Source organism: Erigeron canadensis, chromosome 9 (genome assembly GCF_010389155.1).
Source record: "Erigeron canadensis isolate Cc75 chromosome 9, C_canadensis_v1, whole genome shotgun sequence".
NCBI lineage: Eukaryota > Viridiplantae > Streptophyta > Magnoliopsida > Asterales > Asteraceae > Erigeron > Erigeron canadensis.
The window spans coordinates 18,523,233-18,540,782 of NC_057769.1; the positions used below are offsets into that span (position 1 = coordinate 18,523,233).

The 17,550-nt window shown below is 37.2% G+C and overlaps 1 protein-coding gene across 1 annotated transcript; it reads left to right on the top strand.

Moving 5' to 3' along the window:
• The first annotated feature begins 8,372 nt into the window (after positions 1 to 8,372).
• LOC122581647 lies at positions 8,373 to 13,457 on the top strand. Its single transcript, XM_043753893.1, has 4 exons — positions 8,373 to 8,887; positions 9,875 to 9,998; positions 12,057 to 12,302; positions 12,434 to 13,457. Exons 1-4 carry the CDS (start codon positions 8,510 to 8,512, stop codon positions 13,198 to 13,200), a joined length of 1,515 nt encoding a protein of 504 aa, XP_043609828.1. The 5' UTR covers positions 8,373 to 8,509; the 3' UTR covers positions 13,201 to 13,457.
• Positions 13,458 to 17,550: the final 4,093 nt, after the last annotated feature.

Consider the following 17,550-nt stretch of genomic DNA (forward strand, 5'->3'; position numbering starts at 1 on the left):
ACATAATTTTTTCACTGCTTCCGCCCAAAACATAGTAGGAAGCCCTGAATCTGCAAGCAGAGTTCTGGCTGTCTCGATTAGAGTCCTATTCTTCCTTTCAGCAACTCCATTGTGTTGTGGTTCATACGGAGAACTGTATTGATGTTGAATTCCTTTTGACAAACAAAAGACATCCATCACATTATTCTTAAATTCAGTTCCGTTGTCACTCCTGTTTCTCTTAACACGAACTCCATAAATATTTTCAGTTTCGACAAAGAGATTTATCAAAATCTGCGGAGTTTCATCTTTCGACTTAAGAAAGAATACCCATGAGAATCTCGAGTAATCATCAGTAACCACCAAACAGTAATACATCCCACCGATACTTCTTACATTTACTGGACCAAATAAATCCATGTGAAGTAACTCAAAAGGATTGGCGATAGAATTTACTTGTTTCGGTTTATGTGCAGACTTTTGCTGTTTACTTTTCAGACAAGGTACACATTTGTCTTCCATCCCAAACCGTTTCATGGGAACACCGTCAACCAAACCATGTTTGACTATGTCATTCATCTTTCGGAAATTGATATGTCCCATTCTTCTATGCCATAGTAAAGATTCAGATTCATTTGCTTTTGATAACAAGCAAACAGACTCCTCTGGATTATCAACACCTAACACAAGGCCATAGATGTCTCTCTTCCTAGGAGCTTTCAGCAGGATCCAGTCTTCAGGAATAACATATCCTGGTTTCAATATAAGTGCTTCTTTCTCATTAAAATGGACAGTGTTACCCTTGTCACAAATCTGAGAAACACTTGATAAATTATGTGATAACTGTTCCACATAATTGACTTTCTCCAGCGTAATCTTCCCATTGACAACATCACCTTGGCCCGATGCCCTTGGGACCAGTGAAACTAATGTACGAACCATTTACATCTTCATAGTTGGACAAAACATTCTTGTCCCCTGTCATGTGCCGAGAGCATCCACTGTCAACATACCAAAGACTAATAGGCTTCCTTGGTTCTCCCTGCACATTAGACGATAAGATGGTTAGTTTCTGAAGGGAACCCAAACCTTTTGAGGTTTAGGTTTGCCGAATTCATCTCTGATAATTAATTCGGTCCAATATCCATCGCTCTTTAATGGAGCCTTGGATAAATATGGTGTCATAGACTGTTTCTTAGGTGAGGTGAAACGAGTCTTAGGAGGAGAATTCCTTGGTGAGTGAGTACCAAATCTAGGTTGACTCCCTAATCGATCATAGAATTTAGACGAACTATTAATTCTAACAGGAGGGGATCGATTTTGATGAGTCATTTTCCTAGGTGAATTACTCCTTTGAGGTGTACGAGAACGACTCGGACTTACACTACTAAAAGTAGTATTCTGTGAAGGTCCCTGTTGTTTTGGAGTCTTAGACCTATTATTATGAGCAACAATATCTGAGTCACTAGATCCACCAGAAGACATACCCTTATTAGGACATCTCCGTTTCCTATTTGGACAGCAACTATAAACATGTTCTACTTCATATCAATAGAAACACGATTTTTTAGCTCTTGCTTTCTTAGCTTTAACATCAAACTCAGCTGAAGTCATACCCAAACATTCCTTAAGTTCAATTATGGCTGACTCCTCTTTTGACAAACCAGTTGAATCATTTTTACCCGAAAAATGTACTTTCTTTTGAGAATTTTTATGAGTCTTGTATGGAGTTAAGGGAACTTCACTAGACGTAGATTCATCCTTATTCTATACTTTATCAATCTTGTCATGATCGATCTTTTCAAAATCAATTTCATCTGATGTAAAAACAGTATCACATCCTTTCATTGTGAAACATTTAATGTTCTTATCAACAGGACAAGTTGACTTTACTTGATTAGATCCTTTAGAAGTACTAACATCATAAATTCCATTCTTAGGATCCACTGATTTAACAAATGAGCTTTCAAGCTTATGTTTCTTGTTAAGCTCCTTAATTTTATCAATCGACTTTTTAGAGCTTTTAGGGGTCTTTTGATCAACATTTTGTTTTTCTGAAATGATTGGATCTATTACACCATTGTCAATCTTTTCAGTGAGCTGCGTTAGAGATTCTGTATAATTATCATTGAATGGACCTCTAACTTCATTATAACTCATACCCAAACCACTTTTATCTTTTGAATCCCGTGGTACAGGTTTTTGCATCTGCATTGATCGTATTAACTCAGATCCCCTAATTTGATCTAGTCTTGTATTAAGCTTAACTATCTCCAATTTTGCGTCAACTAATTCTTTCTCCTTTTTAGAAAAATCTTCAGTTAGTTGAGCATATTGTTCATTTCCCACTTTTTCCATCAGAACTGACTCCTTTAGTTTTTCCTTTAATGCAAAAATATCCTTATCAGATGCACGAATCTTATCTTGATAAAGACTTTCTTGTTTTACCAAACCAGAATTTTTGGCAAACAAAGAGTTGTTTTCCTTTTTAAAAATGTTGTTCTGACTAGTTAAGTTAATAACTGACTTATTCAAAATAAACACCTCATGTTTTAAGTCCGACACCATTCTACATACATCAATTATAAAAGATAAAGAACATGATACCTTCTGATCTGCAGCTTTGCAATCTGCCATGTATACAACGAAGTCTTCAGTTGTCATACCTTCAGGTATCTCAAAGTTCTTCATCTGTTCTTCAATGCTCTGCATAGAAATGTCATCAACAGGATTTGATGACTCTTTCTTTTCTTCAGATGCTTTTATTGCAGTCATTTGTTCACTCTCAGATCTTACTGTCTCAGCAACATTACACATATTCTTCTGTACTGTCTTAGATGCACTTTCTTCACTTGAGTAGACAGCATACTCAATCGTTGCGGCTACCTCATCATATAATTCTACCATATAGGCATGATTCGAGGTATCATCGGATTGTGTATCCCATTGATAAGTACCATCTGGATTTTGAACAACAACAGCCTTTGAATCCGAAAATGGTGACGAAACAGGCTGCTGTGGAGTAACAGGATATGTAATTATTGCTTGCGTCTTATGATTATTTGGTGTAACACCCCCTTGATTATAATTTTGACGACCAGCAACAGTATTATCAATCCTTTTAGGCCTTTGACACTCTCTTGCAAAATGACCAAATCCATCACAATTATAACATTTCACCTTGGATTTGTCAAAACCTTTAGTGCCATTACCTATAGGTCTACCAGTCCTCTGAGTGAACCTTCTGACTTTAATGGTAAGCATAGCAAGCTGCCATTGTAGATCCATTTCTTCCAAATCATCAGGATCTATTTGATTGTAATCCTCATCAATTACTGCAGGATCAGTAACCTTTCCTCCAATAAATGCTTCATGAGCATTACAAAAGGCTGAGTAAATACTCATTCTTCCCTCTGCAGAACTCATACTCATTGGCATAGAATGAAAAGATTGTGCATTGCTCTTAACATTTGAATTTGTATTGTCATAAGCAACATATCCGGCAATACCATCAGCATCTACTATTGGTGTAGCTTCTGCACCACTTAGAAATGCATTGTTTGTTGAGCTGGAACTTGCTAAATGAACAGACTTAGCATGATATAAGGATGGATCTTGTGTAAAATCCGAGTGAGTATCCTTAATCCTTCTCTTCATATCTCTGTTCTTTAGCTTGGAGACGACATTCTCAAAGTCCCATGTACTGTATTCCTGATCATCTTGAAGTTGATGAACATAATCAGTCCACGTTTTAGGCAGTGAATCCAGAAACTTATCAACTAGCTCAGTTTGAGGATAAACAACTTCAAAATATGACAATTCAGTGGTTAGATGACTGAATCGAATAATAATCTCATCAAGAGATTCCCCTTTCAGTCCATTAAAGGCTTCATATTGACGCTTGAGAAGCTTGATACGGTTTTTCTTCAAAGTTACATCACCCTCACAATACCTTTCGAGAGCATCCCATAAATCCTTTCAAGTTGTGTACTTTTTAAACAGATGTACACTATCTTGAGGCAATGCCATAGTCAGAGTTGACAAAGCCTTCCCTTCAACAGCGTATCTTTTACGTTCTTCAATAGGCATATCAGCATAAGTATACCTACTGATTACTCCGTTCTTCTCATATGAAGGCCAATCAAAACCTTGAGTTATTACTAGCCACATTTCCATGTCAGTGAGACGAATGTAGTCTTCAAAATGTTTCTTCCACATCCAATAATTCTCCATACGGAAAAGCTTTAGAGGTGTATTACCCCGACCAACTTCCTGATCGCGCATGATCATCTGCCTGATAAGTAGGGCATTGGGTGAGTTTGCGGCAGCTGGTAAAGTCGTCATTTCAAATCCTTTTATTTTAAGTAAAACAAAATACTACTTAGTTCTTATAGCACGAAGGACACGTAGCACGAGGTACAAAGTCACGTGGCACGAAGTACGAAGTCATGAGGCACGAAGTACGAAGTCACGTGGCACGAAGTACGAAGTCACGTGGCACGAAGCTGTATGACTTCCACGAAGTACGAAGTATACGAAACACTAGTCACGAAGAGTGGTTCGCGCTGACATGGCACGAAGTTAACTGATGACGTTATCACGAACACGAAGTTCACTTCGTGCTGACGTATGCACGAAGAAACACGAAGAAGAGCACGAATCTTCAAATTAACACAAATTTCGAACGAAAATTGCAATCAATAGCTAATCAAACGATCTTAAACCTTCTAGTAATCAACCTTAGGGCTATGATACCACTTGTAAGGTGCCCTATTGTTGCGTGGATCGTAATAAGACGTGATTCGTTATGTCAACAGTGCGGAATCCTCTTGAGATAACTAGATTGCTATTGCCTTTCGTTGATTAATGAGCAATTAACCAACCCAAGGAGATGCTCAAGGGTTGTGGTTCGTGTAAGAAGCTACACGAAGGAACAATTAACCTTAGCTCGTAAATTCATAAATTATTAACGAAGATTCAAAAACGATTAACCTAATTTCGTAGATTAGGTCTTGTATTTATACTAGTTAAGTATTGGATCGTGTGGGCTTAGTCCTTAATCACGTATTAGGCCCGAATAAACAATAAGTCGATTTACCTCGTGCTGACGTCAGCACGAGGGACGACCTTTGACTCTTTGTTTAGCTTCGTTTGACTCGTACATAATATCTAATCATCGTTTAAGTGTTCTATACACTTATAAACCTTGATTCTATGTTCTTGTATCTGCAAAACAATATATAACACACAAATACAATACAAAACATAAACAAATATAATATAGAAGTCCAAACGTAATCATTAAATATCAACACAAGTTCTTATCTAAATGATTACAAACAAGTTCCTAAAAACATAAACGATAATCAAATCTATGTTGCGATTGTCACAACGGATCTGCATCTACAACTTACCACACCTCCAGCCGAACGATGATGAGGAGTAGTCGTATTTCTATTATTTATGTTATATCTTTTAAGTATTTCTAGTATGTTTTTTTTTATTTGTTTTAACGTTTCCAATAATTATTTATGTAATCTTTATGTATTTGAAAATTTTTAGTTTAATGAAATTTAATGTTTAAATAAAATGAAAATTGTAAAATGAGTGGTGAAGTGAGTGGTCGGATGCCAATGAAATTTGGATGAGTGGTGAGTGAGTGGTGGAGTTGATGTGGCATGTTGTGATTGGTTAGAAGTGAGTGGTGAGAAAAAGGATGCAAGGTGGGTTGCCAACCCTTTAATATCTCATAACCAATAAACACTCAATGAAACTTATAAACAACCAAGTACTTCACAATAGAATTTGACCATTGACAAATGACATAGTCAAAGTAAAAGTCAAAAATGAAGATGTTTATAATGTTACACCATTAAACAATAAAGTCGTTGGAAATTGGAAAAGCATTATGAAAAAATGAAGTGTTGGATCATGAAAAAGGTATTGTATCAAATCCGCCATTGTTAATAACAATGATAGTGAGTTGTGAGTGTGTTCTGTAAGGTAGAGGATTTAAGAGATCTAACAAATTAACTTTGAATACAACTTTAGTTGGAATAATCGGGTCCCTAAAAAGGTAAACATTATAGTTTGGAGGGCTACTTTAGACAGGATTTTGAAATGAGTTGGGTTGAAGAAAAGTTAAATAAACATGAGAATGACGTTTATCTAATATGTAGTTCTAGTGAAACTATTGAACATGTGTTCTTACTTATCCATGGACCAACGAGATATGGGTTAAAGTGAGTGAGTGGTGTAACATTTTTTCCATTTTTGTTTTCTTCTTCCAAGACTGACTTGAGATTCATAAAGTATGTGTTAGGGACAATAAGAAAGAGAAAAATACTATTAATATGACTACCATTTGGTACATATGGTTGGCTAGGAATATACATGTATATCGCGTCAAATCGTCCACGAAATTTGTTATGGTTGCAATCAAGGTGTATAGGTATCTAGACTGTGAAGTTGTTTCATGTCTTGATATTGGTGTGTGTATATCGATGTTTGTATCTGAGTCCTCTAGCATCTTCCTAGTCAAAAGAAACTAGTCAAAATCTATCCACTACAATTCGAAGCATGAGCAATCAACCAACTAATTTAAACCCATGTCCAACACATTGTATAAGCTACTTAAATTCGGTTCAAATCTTTGAGATAAGACACCTAATAATTTCAATAATGAGAACCTCACGAGTTAAAGTACTATATATAACAAAAAATTATGTTAAGGTTCCAAGTTCGCCTAACGATTTTCTTAAATACAAAATTTAGCGGCAATACCCAATGTTACATGGTTTGAAAAATCTAAACCCCAGTTACGGATGAGTTGTTGGGTTTACTTTTGGACAAATGGGTCTGAGTTCCGTCTTTGGTGTGATCAATTAACAGTAACATTAGTTATTGGGTTTAGTGTTGGATATGTGTAGTTGGTGGTTAAAACATCAGGGTTCGAATCTCACTTCTTACATTTGTAAAAGTGGATTATTGAGAGATTTTTCGAGAGTCTTGGGTTTCTTCTCAAGCATGCGTGGTTCGAGCTCCGAATACTGTCTAATTGGATGTCACTGTAGTGTCTCTAATACTGACTAATAACTGGTTGTTCAATAAAAATGGCTAGAAAACAATGTCAATAAAGAATTAGGATCAACTCAAGTTGTGACCAATTTTTTTTAAAGGTAAATTTCGTTTGAAACTTCGTGTCGCTATTCGACAATGGAAGGTGTCGTATATGTTGTCTTAAACGGATTCGCACTAGAGAACTCCCTTGAATCAGAAATGGGTATTTCAAATACCTGATGGAAAAAACCCCATATAATCCGCCCGAAGCCACAACAATTAATAGGGGTAAAACCTGCCCCTTAAGTAAATCCAAGTCAAGCTCTCATAGAGTATTTTTTACATACACCGAAGACTTGAACACAAAACCTTTTAAATAAGGAAATTATTTTCAAGCACTAAGCTAATGCTCATGGATAAGTTGAGACCAACTAGATAGGTCTATGTTGGAATGATTTCTACCAAATTAAAGCTCCATATTTAAGAAGGTGGTGATATTTGTATCATAAAACTTAATGGATTTTTCGTTACTGTGCATAAAACAGTTATAAATTAACATATACCGAGGGGATAATAATATATGAACCTAATTGGTGTGCCTAAAGATATGCCTAATCATAAGATGATGACACATGGAAAAATCAAGGGCAAGATTAAGAAAGAGAAGTAGTAAAATCCACATGTCAAATTCTTAAAGTTTTAAAATGATTTTTAGGCATTAGATTGATTGATTATTCATTTTCCTTTTAATTTTTTTAGGTTATTATCACCACTCAAATCATATTAATCGTTGTCTAGAGTACGTGCAAGGCTTCACCATTATACGGTGAGGTCTTCCTGATGTCACATACTGACTGAATGTTCAAAAAAGAATCAAATTTATTTATATATTTTACATCAAGTGTTATAGAATATAAACAAAAATCAAAGTCAAGAGTGAACAATTAAAATAGAACGGAGAGAATACATACTAAATTAATATACAGGCGTTGTAAACTTTCCTTTGATCCTTGGTCTTGTATTAAGAGCTAAGAATTAATTTTACATGCCGTCGACGCAGCCTCATAAATAATAAGTAAACAAATATTTATTTATGTTACACATGATTCCAAACGGAATTTTAGCTTTTACGTATACTATGTTATTTACGGTTTAGGATTTAAAGGGGCTTTTTGTCTAGTGATATAAAGTGAAAATATTAATATTGTCATTAATAAATATGAAATTAATTAAATTTGATCTAATGATTTTAAATGAAAGATAGAAATTTATCTAAAGATTCTTATCTTTTTAAAAATAAATTTAGGACCTTCAGATGTTGATTTTTTTATTAAAGTTCAAGGTTAGAAAAATTGAGGATATCTGTCCGGCAGTGTCCGCCAATAAGCCCCCTATCACTTCAAAGTCCAAGATTTCCTTTCTGCAACACATTTTGACACCACTGCAATTTCACACACACATACTTATAAAAATGGAAATCGACGATGATAACAGCTGTAACAGCACAAAAACAAAGAAGAAGCCGTTAGACCTTGGCTGGAACCGCCTCTTACCTACCACTTCTTCCGGCCACGACGATGGTCGGTCACCGGAACTTATCATTACGACATCTACTAACAAATTCGACGGTGGCGGAGGTGAAGTGCACGCGCCGCAGCAAGAGGATCAGAAAGATGATTTAGGTATAATGACAAAAACTGACGATGAAATTAACGAGTGTATTGCTAGGAAGAGAAACAGTTTTCAAGTGTTAGGTAAAAGGTTGCCTGATAAAGGTGAAAAATTCATGGCGGATATCCGGCGACTTGAAATCGAACTCGAAAGACGCAATAAACTGAAGTTAGAAAAGGTTGCTTACCCCTATTTTTTTTTATGTTAATGCATTACTTTTAGATATGAGGCTATATAATGCAAATGCGTGTTATCTATAGATCGTTACTTTGCATATATTGATGATCATATTTATTTATTACTTTATTTATTGGCTTTGAAATCACTCCTCACATCTGTGAGGATGGGGTGAATGTTGGGGGTCGTTTAGAGTAGGATAGTGATTCAAAAACCAAAGATCACCTCCTTCCGATAGTTTATAATATCCCAGTTTTTTTATGTCCCAGTTTTTTATAAGCACGATGGTTTGTTTGCATTTTAATTGTAATAACTGAATAAACACATAGGGTGCGGTTTGTTGGGGAAAACACCCCTTGTTTTCCATTTTTGTTTTCCAAGAAAATATGGAAAACAGAAAACGTGTTCAAATGATAGTTTTCCAAAAATATTTTCCAATGAAAACAGAAAATACTGTTTTTCACTTTTCTATGGAAAATTTGAAAACACTTTTTTATTTTTTATTTTTATTGTTTTCCACTTTTCATTTTCCATTTTTGTAAATTTTGAAAACCTCAAGTTGTTTTCCATTTTCTTGTTTTGAACGCATTTTCAAAATTTTCATTTGTTTTATAGAGATGTAAAACTCTTTTCAATTTCTTGAAATTAAAAATGGAAAACTTTAAAACATTTTCCACAACTAAACGTGCCCATAGTTTTCGAGATTCTCATTTATGCAGTATATGAAGATTTGTCCAATATCCAATTTTACAGTCTAATCACCAAAATGTAGTAAAGAAATCGGGAAAAACCTTATATTTTGTAGTTCGTTGTTGCTAAAGAACTCCAGAGTCAAATCTAGATAGCATTTTGGACAATTTTTCTCATGAGTAGATACAAACAACGTAACTGGTGCTACCCATTCCTCAAATAATAAAGCAGTTTGGAAATGCAGATAGTCTTTAAGTTCAAGAAGCTTAATATTTGATTTATTTGTTATTTCAAACAGGAAACTTGTGAGGCAGAGGTCAAACAGGAAGTTTTTGAGGCAGAGGATGGCAACCCTGTGCAGAAAAAGAAGAGGGGAAGATCACCAATATTACAGGCTAAGCAACCGAATGGTTTACAAAAAGGTACAAGATTAAATGACAGATTAAAACTTGTCGAGTGGGGCTGATAACTTACCGTTCTTTTATCTAAAAATATAATTAGAAAACTATACTTATATTCCTAACCCAACTTTTTTAATATAATAATTTAAGATGCTGTAAAAACTTCTCTATGATATGTGTCACTCCTGACCGTGTTATACATACTTTCATCAACTGTTTCCTTTATAACTAGTTTATTTCATTTGAACCATTTTACACAGGAGCAATTAAATGTAGCTCTAATTAATCTATTTTCACTTAGAATTGTTGAATTTGTCCCCTTTAATTGGATGATATGTTTTTCTACATATAGGACTTGTCATGAGTGATGGTAAACGTCCTTAAAATTTTGGATCTTCCCTTTCCAGAAGGCACTATACTTTTCCAGGTGTGGGCTGGACCTGTTGATTGAATAATGTGTCAACATGTTTGGGGTGAAATGTGTCAAAGTTAATCAATGCTCATGTTGGATTTGCTTAAAATTACTTTCCAGTTGACGGTTATTACTTCCAATTACAAATTAACCCATTAGTATGATTACAAAACAATATCTTCATCATAATAATCTGAATTGTATGAATAAAGTCAGATGTAGGAGGTTGCATGCAATAAAAGTACAACGCGTGCGACTTTGAACTTCTTTGAGCCATTTGCCCAATTGTCCCATTCATTCTAAACGCATTGAGTTCTATTTTAGAGGGAATCATTAAGACCATCTTTATCTGTGCGACCACTGATGACCTTCCCTGAACACCCTTGAAAGTTGAATTTGTTTGGGTACATGTGTCATGGTCTCAACATCTAAAGCTATACTTTGTAAAAAGTGGGGACATCCACGAAAAAGGTAACGCCCACAAGTCAAAGTCGTGACGGGAAGGATTATTTTTGTGATAGTTCTTTGTCTGGATTCAAATGACGACTACATCTTATCTAAATATATTTACATATTTAATTACGTACATGTTTGGAAAGAACATGCTATAAACCTCTATCCAGATCCTGATAGTAATAAGATATAGATATGTGTACAAAACTAGAGAAACTCTGTTTAATTTTGAATCTTGTGCTTCTTGGTATCTGATGCAATATATATCTAGACTATCAAAAAATTTATGGGAATGGGATTCATAGTTCTTCTTCCATTAAATCACTACTGATGTTGATGAGGAACCTATGTGTTTGGCATCAAGTTGTATATTCTTTTTATATTTTTACTCTACATATTTAGTCTTTAAAAATGAGTGTTTGTATGTGTTCGTATATGTATATTATATATATCTTCTTTGAAAGGAGATTATAAAACCTATATTATTTTAATGATATTATAGGTGCTACCGTGCTACAAATTAATGATTTATGAGGTAGTATTCGACTGTCCATTGACAATCGCTTTTTTTGGTGACTTTCGACCCGTTTAATATGTAGCTAAGGCTATCCGGAGTGGGGTGACGTTGGGGGGAGTCGCCCATAACACTGCCTTGAAGAGCCTTTTCTGTTTTCTTGCGTGGTTTTCTGAAAGAGTTGTTGACACCGTTAGCAAGAAATAAAAAATAAGAATTTACGTTTATTTGAATTTAAACACTGATTCCCACCACTTTTATACATTTTTTCACATACACTTACTCATTCTATGTATATTATACACACTGATTCCCACCACTTTTATACATTTTGTCACATTCAGTTACTCATTCTATCTATGTATATTTTACACAGTTTTTAATCTTTTATGAAAATGTTTCTTAACTTCAACAACACTTTTAATCAAAACACTCGTTTTACGACCGAACAACCTGAATCAACCCGACATCAATGATCCTAACGCGTTTAAACAATCTGGCTATATTTAGTTAAACAAACAATATGCAACTTCAGTAACCGTTGCCTGTTTTTGGTCCGCAAACCACACCGCAACAAGATATGTATGGTTTTGTATCGTTTCAAAACACATCGTAATAATTGTTTCGTATTTTGTTTATACATATTTTCCGTTTATAGATTTTCGGTTTTTTTATGTTATCACTAATTACTTTTTATTAGATCGTCAAAGGATGGTTGACACCCCATCGGCAGAACCATCATCACCTGACATTGAAGTGGTACGAGAAATGCAAGAACATGGGGGTGACAATGGTGACGGTTCGTCACAACAAAAAAAGAAACGTGTTCATAGAAAAAAAGGAGCTGACGAGCCGCGATTGAAGACTAAACCAATTGCTTGGACAAACGATGAACAAATGAGTTTAGCCAAAGCATGGCTTGAGGTGACAGAAGACCCAATGTGCTGTAAGTATTACTATTTTTTTTCCCGTGTTCAATTTTTTTCTTTTTTCGCTTCCTTTTCGGGTTTCTTTATTGGCTTTGTTTAGGTTTACTGTTTATTGTAGATTTTAAATATTACTAATATTTATCTGTAGCGAATTACCAAAGAGAGAGAACATATTGGAGGAAAATAGTTAGCGTCTTCCTCAGTCTTGTTGCCAAACCAGCCGGTTATCGGGACCTTGATGGGGTGAGTTCGAAATGGAGGAAAATGCGCAAATCAATTCAAGCATTCAACAACATATTCACTCGTATAAGCGCAAACCAGCATCCCAACGGTGCAAGCGATGAAACAATCCAACAAAGGGCTTTGCAAGAATATCAAGCAATGAAAAAGCCGTCCTTTCATTATTTGGCGGAGTGGGAGTACTTAAGGCACAGTTTGAAGTTTGCGCAAGTGGTTGATTTCGATCCAGAGAGCACTCGTGCTGAACCGAGTGCTAAAAGGTTGAGAACCACATCATCCGCCGATCCACAAAGTCAAGGGTCGGATGCTCGTTGCGATATGGACCCAAAAATAACGGAGGAAGAAGGAGAAAGGTATGTCCATCAATGTCCAATTGGTAGAGGCACGGCTAAAAAAGCCACGTCCTCAGGTTCGTCCGGCTGGGCAAAGTACACGGAAATGTTTGAGAAGATCAGTGACAAGCTGGAGGGGTTGATAGATATCGGCAAGAAACGTGTGGAGTTAGAGGAAAGAAAGCTGGAATTAGAGGAAAGAAAGCTTAAACTGATAGAGACTAAACAAAAGCGTGCCGATTTAAATATTTTATCCACCGACTACAGTCATCTTTCAGGAGCGGAAAGACAATTAGCGGAGCAAATAAAACAAGACATCCGCGAAAAATATGGGCTTATGTGATGTCTTTAGTTTTATCTATGTTATGTTTTTTTCTTTTACGGTAATGGAATTATGTTTTCTTTTATGTAACGGATCTGTGTTTTTTAAATTAGTTATGTAATGTATTTTATTTACTATTAAAGTGTAAAAACAATTAATGCCACGTGCCCCTCTTAGGAGTAGCCTCGGTCTACCATTTTGGGGCGAAGTTGGTAGATAATGTGGCGCCACGGCGCAAGTTGCCCCTTTGTCTTTCATATCTACTTTCTTTGAGATAAGACATAGCCTATATTGACAGATCCTGAATTTAGTGGGACGACCTTTGGTTCCAAAAGAGAAACTGATATATTTTTGTTCTTATTTCATGTTCTAGATCTCCTTACCAACATGATGATCCAAGTGGTGCTTTGAATAATGCCATTATGAACACTGAATATCAACAAGTATGGCCTTTTATCAAGCAGTCTGCCATCTGGGCTACTATTAAATCTCTGGAATTATACCGACAGCCACCTCAAATGCCACATTTTTCTCCGTTGAAGAAAATCAAAGTTGATTATCGTGAGGGTTTAGCTTTCTCTCACATGGTGACATTTGATAATCTGTTTCACAAGATTTCAAAGATACAATTGACTGATCCTGTTGACATTATCAAGGAAAGCTCGGAAATTCTAGTCAACTTGGAGACACATGGCTTTGATGTGGGTTCTGTTCGAGCTCTTTCAAATGAATTGCTGTCGAGAAGGTATCACCCACCACCATTGGGCGGTGGTTCCTCTTCTCTTTTTGTTTAAGGGTAAAGTTACACTTAAATTAGTTAGGGTAATCTTATATCGAGAAAATGTGAATAAAGGATTAAGGCTTGTTGGCGGTTCCCAACTGGTGTGAAGTATCAAAGTTGCTTCACGCCACCAAGTATAATGTGTTTTTCATTAGAGACTACAAACTGGTTGTTTGAGGATATTTATAGAGTAGGCAAGAAAGATTCAGAAGCTGGTCCCAAACGGTAACGTTAACGGCTGGCTAAACGTTATTCGGCGTGGACTCTAGCTTAACAACTTCTGACCAGGTACGGTTGTCTAGTTATGTGGTTTTGGACCACATGTACAGCCATACGTCATATGTTGTACGCTCCTAGCATAATACTTGCCGTAGCCTTCTGTAGGCATTGCCAGGTATGTTTGAGGCTTATGACTCAAAATGGCTTCAAGCGATAGGCATTAGGTGGCGGGAGCCTTTCTCAGCATTTACTCATGATTATTGGACAAGTATAACGAGCATTAGGCGGTGGGAGCCTTTCTCAGCCTTTACTCATGATCATTGGACAAGTATAACTAGCATTAGGCGGTGGGAGCCTTTCTCATCCTTTACTCATGATCATTAATCAAGTATAATGAGTATTAGAGATGATACATCATCAAGCCCCCCAACCTAGCGTTGTAGATATACATCGTTAGGTTGAGGAATAGATTTTTGAAAACATAACAAAAGTTTGTAGGTTGTTCTCGTTTACCTACCTATGCCCCCCTCAGCCTAGCGTTGTCAATGTAATACGGTTGGCTGGAGATATGTTCACAAAGCCTAACAAATATTCTGTGAGACTATTTATTACAATCATTATTTCGGTATTTAAGAAATAAAGAGAAAAAATTTAAAATCCACTCGCGAAAAAAGGCCTCAGGGGTCGTGAATACCTCTTGGTCAACGTTTCTGAATTTTGGTAACCGTGCCCCTTTCCATATTTGTTGCCGATTGTCGCCACGTGTCAGCCATCCGGGGCCTAGCAGGTTTAAACCCTAATTACCTTGCCATCCGGGGCCTGGCATCTTTTTATAGCAAAAGATTCCCTCCGTGGTATAGAAGGCTGTTTTGTCTTCATCTTCAGGATGCATTTGGATCTGGTGATAGCCTTTGTAAGCGTCTAGAAAACACTTTAGGCGGAAGTCAACAAGTGACTCAACTTTCCAGTCAATTTCGGGTAGTGGGTAGCAATCTTTTGGGCACGCTTTATTGATATCAGTAAAATCAACACACATTCTCCATCCGCCGTCATGTTTTTTGACCATTACTGGATTTGCCACCCAACTCTGGTATTTTACCTCCCACAGGATCCCGGCAGCTACCAAATCTTGCACTTGCTCTCTTACTGCCTTACTTTTATCGGGTGCTAGACTCCGCCACTTTTGCTTTACCGGTTCTAAGTGTGGCCGAGTATTTAAGCGGTGTTGTGTGTCAAAAGTTTCTTTACCGATCTTCAATTCTCTGGGAATGCCTGTCATGTCTGCGGGCTTCCACGCGAACACATCTTTATTCTTCTGTTAGATTTCTCTCAGCCTCCTTTTGTATCCCGTAGGCAATTGCTTTCCAATGGACACATGTTGTTCTGGATGCTCTTCATTGATGTATAACTTCTCTGTTTCGACTTCAATAGATTCACCTTTCTTTGATGATTCTCCTCTTTCCGAAGCTGTGATTTGGGCACATTGGCGCTCTGGATGAGGTTCCGTTTTGACGGATCCTACCCCATGAGGGGTTGGGAACTTAACAATCGAATGGACTGGAGATGGAACTATTCCCATCTTTCTCATGGCTGATCTCCCAAGTATGACATTGTAAGGGGATTCTACTCTTACGATCATGAACGTTAATGTTTTCGTTCTTGTTCTTGGGATGCTTCCGACTGTTACGTTTAGTGTAACTTCGCCTAGTGACCTAGTTCTTTCTCTTGAGAAAGCCACTAGTGGGCTGGAGTTTTCTTTTCTCGTCCTTCTCAGAGTTGCTTTTAATTTTAGGAAGCAATGTTCGTACATGATTTCGCAACTGCTTCCCGTATCCAAATGTATCCTTTTCACTGGGTGGTTACCAATGATTGCCCCGATTACTACCGGGGCTTCCGAGGCTTCTTCATCTTCTACCGGGGGGAAGCTGATGGCTACCTTTTTCCAATCTTCTCTTCTTGCCAATGTGGTTGGTGGTTGCCTTCATTCAGTTATTACAGCCGCTATTGGATACTCCAAGGGTTCCAACTTTGGCTCTGGCTATTCTATAATTGGCTCTTTACCTTTGTTCTGTTTGGCCGTAGGCTCTTTGATCCCTTTTAGTAACGTGGACAGTTTCCCGGATTTCATTGCCTCTTCTACTTTGCTTTTGAAATTTTTACAATCGTTCGTGTCATGACCGTATCTGTTGTGAAACTCACAGAATTTGGTTGTGTCTTTATTTCGTAGGCCTCTTGCCGTGGCCTTTTCTGTAGCTAAATTGTCCCGCGAGTTTTTTAACTGGTTATTTAATGTGCTATGGCTCCCCGATGGATTTCCTTGGTTGCGGTTGAAGGGAGCCGTCCGGAACCTTTCTTGGCGGGAGTGACGATTTCGCCTATTTCTATCTAAATCTTTTCCATAGTTTGGCCCTGTGACTCCTCCTGCTGTTTCTTTTCCTACCAAGAAAGTGTATGTCTTGTCCATGAGGATCGTGTATTCTTCTGGCAAATCTGTGGAAAGGAATTCCACCAACGGTTGGGAACACAAACCATGTACAAAACCCGAGATTTTTTGATTTTCACTAAGACCTTTCATAAGTGTTGTCTCATCTGTATAACCGGTTATAAACTGCCGGATGCTTTCATTTTCTCTCCGTATGATGTTATGTGCCTCCAGATGCATCTTATTGTATTTTCGTTGTTGGCTGAAATGGGAACAGAACTTGCGTTTCAAATCTTCAAAGTTAACTATGCTTCCAATTGGTTGAGCATCGAGCCAGGCACGGGCTACATCCTTCAGGGTGAGGGCAAACATCTGGCACGCTACCGGGACATTCCACCTTTGCATGCGGATCATTCCATTGAAGTGTTTTAGGTGATTATCCGGATCATCTTTTCCATCGTACATTTCGATGCCTTTTGGTAGCCCGCCTTCTGGTAATGGAAAATCTTCGATCCATTGGACAAAAGGTCCTAGATCCGTCTAAACTATCATGTCTTCTTCACTCGGGACCCAGCCGGAGGTTGGTTGTGCATAGCTTGTAGTGTTATATTGATAGTGTTGTTGATAATTACTGGGATTTTGTAGATTTGATTGTGAATGCCTCCCATTAGGTTGCGGAGGGTAACACGAGGTGTTCCCGTTTCGAGTCCCTCGTGTCTATTGTGGTGTAAAATATTGGTGTGAACGTGGAGTATTGTGGTAATGCGTTGGTGGAGGGTGCATATGCATGATAGTTGCGGTTGTATGTTTGGCCTGTTGTACGCACTTATTTTACTTCCATTGGAGGTAAGTTTTGAGGTTGCTGTTGGTATTCTTCTTTGTTATTGTCTTGCCTTCTTGGTGCTTCATCAAAATGTACCCTGGGTCCGTGCCTGCTTCCAGAGGCGCC

Bases quoted from the DNA above. Each gene is read 5' to 3' on its own strand.
- LOC122581647 (XM_043753893.1), top strand. From the start codon at position 8,510: ATGGAAATCGACGATGATAACAGCTGTAACAGCACAAAAACAAAGAAG. The intron at 8,888-9,874 runs GTTGCTTACCCC...TATTTCAAACAG, and splicing joins ATAAACTGAAGTTAGAAAAG to GAAACTTGTGAGGCAGAGGT. The intron at 12,303-12,433 runs GTAAGTATTACT...ATTTATCTGTAG, and splicing joins GACAGAAGACCCAATGTGCT to CGAATTACCAAAGAGAGAGA.